The 9,543-nt window shown below is 39.3% G+C and overlaps 1 protein-coding gene across 1 annotated transcript; it reads right to left on the bottom strand.

Moving 5' to 3' along the window:
- Positions 1-1,111: 1,111 nt before the first annotated feature.
- On the bottom strand, positions 1,112-9,499 carry LOC111339361 (uncharacterized). The gene is made up of 5 exons (XM_022946007.2): positions 9,363-9,499; positions 6,387-6,739; positions 5,698-5,787; positions 3,081-5,110; positions 1,112-2,736 (listed from the first exon to the last, which is right to left on the bottom strand). Exons 3-5 carry the CDS (start codon positions 5,783-5,785, stop codon positions 1,285-1,287), a joined length of 3,570 nt encoding a protein of 1,189 aa, XP_022801742.2. The 5' UTR covers positions 5,786-5,787; positions 6,387-6,739; positions 9,363-9,499; the 3' UTR covers positions 1,112-1,284.
- Positions 9,500-9,543: the final 44 nt, after the last annotated feature.

Below are 9,543 nucleotides of genomic sequence, written 5' to 3'. Positions count from 1 at the left end.
ATCCTACACATGACGTCTGGCTATATCATATTATTTTCCTTGAAGTTTCAAAGTCTTCTTCCACTTCAGGTAGATTATCCTTCACTTGAGTTCTTCTTTTTTCGCCTTCGCAAGATTTCATATCGGTTGAATATTTCTTTTAAATGTGAAGTGAAGCCTTTACTTCTCCGAAAATCGTCTTCGTTATCTTAGTTTCTATCTCCTGCATTCACAGTGGCCGCTCAACACATCAAATACAAGCTCTTAGGTAAACTTCTCACAAAAAAAGAAAAAAATTCCATGCGCCGCCATCTTTGTTTTGAATTTTCATCTTTTTATTTCGCGCTTCTTTCGCACGTTTCTCTCGCGCGCGTCACGCACGTGTAACCTGTTCCCCGCGCGAGGAAACTGGTACGAGCCACCTTAAATACAGTGAAATCTAGTTACAATTGCCGCTGTCGCAATTTCGATCAACAGAAATGAAGTGTGGGTATGTTTCACTTCTGTCAGCGAAGGGAGCTTCTAGACAGAAGGCTAATTTTCTAATCGCTCTCTCTATCCAAATTTAGCTCTGTGTTGAAATGAAAGAGGCATTTCCTTGACGACAGATTGGTAAGCTGAAGGTTCAACTATTCCATTCTTTTGTTGTTAAGATTCTTACGAGTGGAAATATTTTTTCTTTTTACTCGCTTGAGTGTCATCTCTCTTAACTTTCTTAGTTTAAAACAGCATGAAAAGACTGTTTCTGAAAGTGAAGTTGATGCTGAAAGAAGGAGATTTCATTTTTTTTTTGCAGTCTCATACCATTTAGTACGACCCTTTCAAGCTCACTGGCTATAACTTACGCTTTCTCAAATCTCTAGAAAATTCTGGCGCATCTTAAGCTAACATTTTGAATATATTTACTTCGCTTTTTATCTCTGTGCCCTGATTACTGCTGCCAGACGCACAGTATTTTGAGAAATATAAAACATGTTAGGGAAAATGTTGTAGCTCTCTGTTCTATTCAAAGCTGGCAACATAGCCGCGAGTGGCGATGAACCGAAATTCATGATGGCGTCCACGTAAATCCCGAATGGGTTGGAATTCCTTCTAACCTTGTCTTGAAGTCAAAAGCAAACCTCGCTCAATCTCAACTTTCAATGCTCTTTATTTGTTTTGCAAACATCAGAATTGAAGACAGATAAAATGTAAAGTATTCAAATTCATTGCGGCAAAAGAGGCTTCCACTTATTTCTTACACATCTAACAGTGCACCTCTTACCTACTCACAAGCTTAAGGTAGAAGCAGAGCCTCTTCACCGGCTAAATCCTAAGCTTGACTTCGACACTGAAACCATTCTTTAGGTTGGTAAAGACAATTTTGTTGCCTTTTCGGCGCGTGGGATTCGTCGATTTGACTTGAACTGTAGGCAAGTATTCAGGTGGTGATCCATGCACCACCGGTTGTTCCGGAAGGGACTTGTGCACTCTTTTTCTCAAAACCACTGTAACTGAGATGTCCTGGCTTTCAACATGGTAATACTCCCGGACTCCGATATCCTCCATTGTCCTTAGATGGTCCGAATTAGGAAATGCCAGGTCTGGATAGCTGACGCTAAGATAGAGAAATCCCCCGTCTTCTCTTGCCATGATAAGGCACGGTTGATTGGATGATCTAATTGGACCGTCCGAAGGAAGCGTTCTGGTGGATGAAAATATCACATAGCCAAACTGGGCTGGACTCACTTTCCGCCATTGTACTAAAGACATTTCAAATTTGACCACGTGTGCTACTTCGTTCTTCTGTAGGACTTTGTATACTTTGTTATTAAGTTGACTTGCCTGAAAATCCCAGACGAATTTAGCAGACTTGGGGTATGATGTTGTTTTTACGTAAACAGCGTACTCATAGTTGTCCTCGGAAGAACTGTGTTCAAGCCAAGCTGTGGCGTAACGACCACTTGATGGCCTAGCTGCTGGTGTTCTTGAGTTTTGATTTGCAATTTGAACTTTGAGACTCGAGGCACTCGAAGGCGGGATATAGTAGCTGTTACCTTTCGTGTCAAGAAGACTAATGTAGCGTTTTGTTGAATCCAAAGGTGGCACCATTGCTACAAATGTAGTTGAACCATCTTTTCTAATACCGTCTAGCTCGATTGAGAAAGACTTCATCTGATTTCCAGTCTCAACCCTTCGAACCTTGTCTTGAAATAGAGTTGTCTGAGCAATTTTTCCTTGTCCGTTTTTTATTTCTATGTTACTACCCAGACAAACCACTATGTTCTGGAAAAAGAAAACTGACTTTTTGAAAGAAAGCTTGAGTTGGGGATGAGAACTCTGTATGAATTGGTAATCTGGTTGGTAATAATCCATGCCAAAAACTCCATTTGACAATGGCTCTGGTCCCTTGAAAGTAACTCCGCCAGCAAACGATCTTGGACTGAAATACCTTGCTTTTTTCACTCGTGTTTCCTCAAGAGTCAGGGATATGGTAGTGGCACCAGGAATTCTTGTCCAATCCCATCCCTCCTCTACATCATGCGCTAAAAGGGACTCCTCGCTGTTAGCAATGAGCATTTGACCATAGCTTTGAAAAATTCCGTTTGGGTTTTCTGTAGGACCCATCTCAAAATCCCAGACAAATTTATTGAAGCCTTTTACGGTAACAGCCCAGTCTTCGCGACGATGTATCGAAAGAGCAGCGAAGTTCTTAGACCAATGACCATTTGGAGAGGATTCTGCAGCCATACCCTTGTCAACTGCTTTTTTGTGTGCCTGTCATAAGGAATATAGGTTCAATTCATCCACGGGACATTTCAAGTTCCATGGAAGATAGCAAAGGATATATAATTGTTCTAAAAAAAAGTGAATGATATGAAAAATAAAATCGTTCATCTTGTAGAAAAACCTAACAGAATTACGGTGCACCAAATGAAAGTTCGAACAGGTTACGTAGGAAAGAGAGAAAGCACGCAGAAAGCGATAAGCTTCTCTCTCTGAATAGTTTCTCCAGGCGTAGGCTATATAGACCTGTGTTGTTATTTAGACTACAATCCGAGTAACAATACTGTCTTAAACTACAAAAAAGACGCATAAAATATACGTATACACACACTTACTTGGATCATTATATCCAGAGATCCCATTGTATTCATATATGATTTTCCTTGACTTATTCTTCCACTACCCAGATACTTGGATATTGTTTGGTCGGAAGGCTGATATAATCGTAGAAAAATTTCTGCATCCGTGTTCAGGTCAGGGATATGTACTCTTGGAAGTGGATTCTGGGTTCTTGAACACTGACGCGTAACGCTGACATAGGCATATGCAGGAAGCATGTTGACCAGGATTTTCCGTGAAAAGCTAGGAAAGCGTCCTCCGACACTGTTTGGTGTAGAGTATTTTACAGCTGTCACCCGTAGAGTCTTAAGCGTCTCAAGTAAATTTTTCTTAGAGGAGTGCGATAAAGCATAATCAGTTCCTTCTAGTAAGTACTGTAGTTGCGCTGCTGTGTGCAGTGCTTGAGGTATATATGCGGATGCATAGAACACCATGTGATGAAAACCAGTAAAATCAGGTTTGATAACTCCTCCAAATGCTTTGTTGATGGCTAAAGCATTATCCATCCACAATTTCAGAGCATCCATGTCTCTTTGCCTTGCTCTCTGTTCATCAGGGGTATCGGTAGGCATTATCAAAACAGTCAAAAGACGAAATAGCATTGTTGTAATCATTCTATCAGCATTTGTTCCCTTGTACTCATACGGCCTTTGATACACCTCTCCAAAGTAGTTGTACCATTTTGCGGCACTGACTAGGTTTAGAAGTCTGCTCTTATTTGCACTATTTTCATGAAGAGAATTCTTAAGAAGGAAAAGGGTATGCATGTATCCAGGTCCGTTCTGGTTCAAATCTCCTCTTATGGAACCAATGGCACTACCATCCGTCCAACCTTGGTCTGCAACGTAATCCAACAAATTGATGACCCGTTGAAGACGAACTTTGTTCATATACTCTAATGACTCACGGACTTTTGCTTTGGTGTAAGGCTTTCCTTTGGAATTGAGGTAGTTAAGGAACTCATCCTGTCTGGGTTTGTGGTTTCCCGCTATTCGTTTCAGAGAAATTCTTACCTTAGTGGAAGCAGAAGAGCTCAGTTTCTTTAATTCTTTCTCTACTGTCTTATCTATCTCACCCTGGCGAGACCGTAAGTAGTACTCCTGCGCCAGTGGAAGCATAATATTGGCCATGACAAAGCTGAACTTTCTCGTTTGATCTGTGGCGGAATACTTTGTTGTCCCCTTTTTACAGCCATAGCAAAACAATGAAGGACCACTTATCACTTTGGCCCCATCTGATGCTGTTTTAAATATAAGTTTGTCGTATTGCTCGTGTGCTTTATCAATACTTTTCGTCAGTGATTTCCATCGTTTCATGAGAAATCCGGTGAAATCGTAACTGGTTTTTCCTTCACTGCAATAGAAATTTCTCAGACGACTTTCGATATGATTCAGACCTTCTGTTTTAGATGAATCTACCGCTATAGGAAGATTGGTAGGTTGCTTTTGACTCCAACGATATAATTGCCGAGCGGTGTTGATTTCAGTCTTGTCATATCCCGGCTGGTTAATTGGAGGTACTATTTTATCGCGAGTTTGGAAGCTCATGTGGTCCACAAAGTCAATCAAATCAAAGTAGATGGTATCTTTATGGCTCACCGAAAAGGTAACTTTACTCAACTTGAAGGGACTTAGGGTAGGGATTGACGATGATTTACATTCAGAGTATGCCACCCATACTGCTCTCCAGCCTTTAAATCCGAGATTGACATCAAAACCCCCAAACGAAGTCCTGCGGGTGCCATCCCGTAGGTGAACAGTCAGTATCCTTCCATTGGAAGTATCTTTCTTGTAAAGCCACAACTTAACACCACCTCGCCTGAGTTTATTTCCTGTAATGATAGATGATGAAGGCCTGGTATAGGTCAGTACCGACGAACCAGCTGTGGCACCTACCTCCCACTTGAGAGAACGCTGACCACTCTTCGCTTTGTCTACAGACAAGGATCGTGAACCGCCTCCAACGGCTGAGAAGCAGTTTAGCTGATTCATTTCCTCAAAATCCAATAGTTGGTCGCACTGGTTATCTGATGAAAACACAAAATATGCGGAGATAAAAAAGAGAAGTACTAAGAAACCTGCAAAAGCGACAATAGAAACAAATTACGAATTGCTGACGATATTTTCGTTAATGGGTGCGTCTTGCAGAAAACCACTTTGCGAATTTTGTTATTATTGTTTTTCTGTATTTCGTGTAGTTTTTATGTGCGTTTCTTTTTTTTTGCTGTTGTTGTTGTTTTTATGTTTCCTTTTTGCTTTTCTATGATTTTCTTCTTCATCATTTCTTGTCTTTTTTTTTGTTTTGTTTCAGTTTTGCATCTTTATCATCATCAAGCCACTTATCAAGTTGAATGTAAATAATTACTATGTTGAAGATGGCGGAGTTTATATCGTGGATAAATTACATGCCTGAATAAGATGTTAATTCTTTTCGAAAAATCAAATTTTCCTCTTTCATGAATTTAACATATTATATTCCACATCCGAAAAAAATATTGAGGCTGGGAAGATGCATCTTCGCCATGAAATTGTATAAGCTTTATTGCCAGGAAAGATCTTTTAACGATTTTTCAAAGTTACTAAGTAGTTTATAGGGCTAGCTCTTGAGACCTACCATCTCCCGCTGTCTGAGCTGCTACAAAGCCAAACCTCAAGAACGCAAAGCAATAGAGAGCAATAATTACCATTCTTGCTTCAAGCATGACTGAAAATGACAATTGAAAAGGATAAGAAATATCATTAAAGGTCTCATTCCTTGTGAAGAATGAGCTGGTTCACTTTGCATTTCTGCATAAAGTTTAGAAACTGCATCTGGAAAATTTCGTCTGTGTGGCATCGTGAATTTTGCGGTATGCAAATAAACAGCTGGGTAACAACAGACAGGTTAGCTGATTGGAAGCTGCTGTAATCAGAACAATTGCCTTTCAAAAGGAGAAGCGCGCAAAGCCCTAACTTTGGTAGAATCATTATGAAAAGACGTTTGTCGCAGGAAAACAAACACTGCATTTAAAAGCTTCCGGTTCATGACATCCTGGAAAAGGTAAGCCAACTCAGAACAAAGATTATTGGAACGCGTTCATTCTCGAAACAAAAGCCAATTAAGAGCCCAGAATGCATCTAAGAAATCAAACCAAAACTGACTTATTCGAGTCATGAGCAGAAACTGAAGGAGACTGGATTAATCAGTGCACTTTCCCAATAATGCTAGAGAGAAAATGAAGAGGAACACGTTTGCATTTCGTTCCCTCTAATATTTTGTAGGTGTGAGTTTAAAAGAAATGTATAGAAGAGAATCAACTTTACCTTCTTCAATCGGGAAGAGGCTTTATGGTCTCGTTGTCCTCTTCTTTTTGTTGTTGAATAGAAACCCGTCCTTGCTTCTTTTCTGCTTAGCTAATATGCTCTTATTTGGTGATGTGACATTCGCATAGGACTATGTCTTTCAGGTACATAGAACCCAGAACAAAGATATACCCAGCTTTTCAGTCCTTTAGTACTGAAAACGAGTCATAGTGGTGCGAAGGTGGCGAAGTCGATTGATTTATTTCCGTGCTGTCTCATTACAGCGATTTGTGCCGATAAATATCTACCCCCACTCCCTACTTGTCGTAATTCACGCTTGAGAGAACAGGAATCTTGAAAAGTAGGTGAACAACCTGTTGTTGTAAGCAGAAAAACGCCAATGAATTTGAAAAGCGTATTGTAATAATGACTAAGATTAAATTGCCTCGATTATGCTTCAATTTGAACCTTCAAAATGAGAAAAAATCAGGGATGACCGCAGTATGAGATAGAAGTAATAGGTGCGTTTACCAACCTCATTCGAGAGGTAAACTAGAGAAAGATCTGAATGTGTTTGTCCTTGGTGCAGACAAGATAAAGCTACCTTTCCTCTGCTCATTTATTCTTGAAAACCATTTGTATAACTCTCAAAAAAGAAACAACAACTTTGAGTTTAAATTTACAAGACATGTTTCGACATTCTCATGTCATCTTCAGTTGCAAATGAGCATTTAACTGTTGTACATTTGAATTTAAATTAAGGTACGTTACAAACTACGTGTCAGGGCTTACGTTACATTTGAATGTCAAAAACGCGAAAGATGTAAATAGCGCGCGCTTGACTAGATCAAAAAATAAATAGATAAATAAAAAAAAAAATAGATGTAATAATAATAAAAATAAATTAAAAGACCAAGGAACAACATAATTAAAAGGAAAGAGACAATTCTAGATGTTTCAATTGCTGATTAAGGATAGGTTTTTCCCACTTAATATGCAATGCCTCTTTGATCTTAATTTGGTATTTTGAAGCGGCAGAATCCAAGATCGTGAAATGCACAAGGCTCAGCAGCCTAAAGAAGCACCTCCTTTTCGACCCATAGTATCTTCAATAGGTACCTACAATTACAATTTATCTAAGTTCCTTTGTAATCTTCTAGAGCCACATGTCCCGCGTGAATACAACGTCTGCGACACGTTTTCTTTTCTACATGAAATCAACCAGTTATCAACCTCAGGGAAGTTCATGGTATCTTTCGATGTTGAGAGTTTGTTCACTAGTATACCTCTTGATGAATGTATTGACCTGGCGATCAGATGCATTTATCAAGGTAACCCTGGTCTTAAGATAAACGCCGCTGACCTAAAAACGCTTTTTACCTTCGAAGCAGCTGAGACTGGTTTCTTGTTTAAGGGTGTGTTTTATGATCAAATAGATGGGGTTGCCATGGGGTCCCCACTTGCTCCAGTACTTGCAAACCTCTTTATGGGACATCATGAAAAAAACTGGCTAGATAACTATTCATTCTCTGAAGTTCTGTTCTACAGACGCTATGTTGATGACACCTTTTGTTTGTTCGATAGCGAGGAGGACGCGCTCGTGTTCTTTGATTATATCAACGCCAGGCATCCTAGTATTCGTTTCACAATGGAAAAGGAAATTGCTAAGAAATTATCGTTTCTAGACATATTGTTAGACAACAATCATACATCCATCGTCACTAGTGTATATCGCAAGAAGACGTTTACTGGCCTTCTTACTAATTATTTCAGCTTCGCCCCTTTGATTTACAAATTAGGTTTAGTCAGAACGCTGATTGACAGAGCATACAAGATCAATAATTCCTGGGTTGGTTTTCATCTGGATGTCAAGAAACTTATTTTCTTGCTACGGAAAAATTGTTTTGCATCTTGGGTCATAGACAAGATCATTTACAGGTATCTAGCGAAGAAAAAGAATCCTCTTACTGGGCAGAACGCCTCTTCTAACTCCGGTAAACCTTCTGCGCACTATTATAAACTTCCCTATGTTGGTCGATTTTCGAACATCGCTCAGACTAAGTTAAGACAACTACTCAAACGTTATTGTAGAGCTGATTTAGATATTAAGTTAGTCTTCAGTACGTTTAAACTCAGAAACATGTTCAGTGTGAAAGATTCAGTACCGCTAGGTCTGCGTTCGCGTGTCACATATAAATTTTCATGTGCTGGCTGTAATGTCAGTTATATTGGTGAGACCACTCGCCACATTTGTACACGAGTTCGTGAGCACCTCTTGTCGGACAAAACTTCGCATATTTACAAACACCTGCAATCATCAAGGGCCTGTCTTGACTCTTGTGATACTGAATGTTTCACGATCTTAGATTCTGCCGCTTCAAAATACCAAATTAAGATCAAAGAGGCATTGCATATTAAGTGGGAAAAACCTATCCTTAATCAGCAATTGAAACATCTAGAATTGTCTCTTTCCTTTTAATTATGTTGTTCCTTGGTCTTTTAATTTATTTTTATTATTATTACATCTATTTTTTTTTTATTTATCTATTTATTTTTTTGATACAGTCAAGCGCGCGCTATTTACATCTTTCGCGTTTTTAACATTCAAATGTAACGTAAGCCCTGACACGTAGTTTGTAACGTACCTTAATTTAAATTCAAATGTACAACAGTTAAATGCTCATTTGCAACTGAAGATGACATGAGAATGTCGAAACATGTCTTGTAAATTTAAACTCAGAGTTGTTGTTTCTTTTTTGAGAGTTATTGTCACTCTGCTGTCTTTACGTTCATTTGTATAACTCTGTTAATGGACATGTATCATCTGCCTGGGTTATTCTGATCAAATTAATAAAGGGGGTAAGTTTCTAAAGAAACTGTGGTGCTGCGTCGCTGGGGTAAGACCAATGATGAGGGGCTAAACTTCGAAGCGTCAGCTTTTTAACTCTTTACGTTGGCCCATCTACAATTTCAACTTAGTTGATATAACCAAATTACCTTATTCTGGTCAAATCCGCTCTTATTTGGTGGTGCAGCCTTCACCGAACAATCGAGAGAAGCGTAAGTATTCCAGAACGCTGACAAGTCGGCGAAAAAACTGTTGCAATCACAGTCGTCCCAAGCTCACGTCTCGGAGAAAAGCGAATAATTATTTCGTGAAGCATCATGCGTTTTGTGA

This window comes from Stylophora pistillata, chromosome 6 (genome assembly GCF_964205215.1).
Source record: "Stylophora pistillata chromosome 6, jaStyPist1.2, whole genome shotgun sequence".
NCBI classification, from domain to species: Eukaryota; Metazoa; Cnidaria; class Anthozoa; order Scleractinia; family Pocilloporidae; genus Stylophora; species Stylophora pistillata.
The sequence above is the reverse complement of the archived record's forward strand: the minus strand, read 5'-3'. Positions and strand labels throughout refer to the sequence as shown.

What these genes read in the sequence shown, in the direction of transcription:
- LOC111339361 (XM_022946007.2), bottom strand. Translation starts at nt 5,785, where the DNA reads ATGCTTGAAGCAAGAATGGTAATTATTGCTCTCTATTGCTTTGCGTTC. An exon ending in AGCTCAGACAGCGGGAGATG is followed by an intron (nt 5,111 to 5,697) that starts GTAGGTCTCAAG and finishes TGTTTTCATCAG; the next exon opens with ATAACCAGTGCGACCAACTA. An exon ending in CTCTGGATATAATGATCCAA is followed by an intron (nt 2,737 to 3,080) that starts GTAAGTGTGTGT and finishes TCCTTATGACAG; the next exon opens with GCACACAAAAAAGCAGTTGA.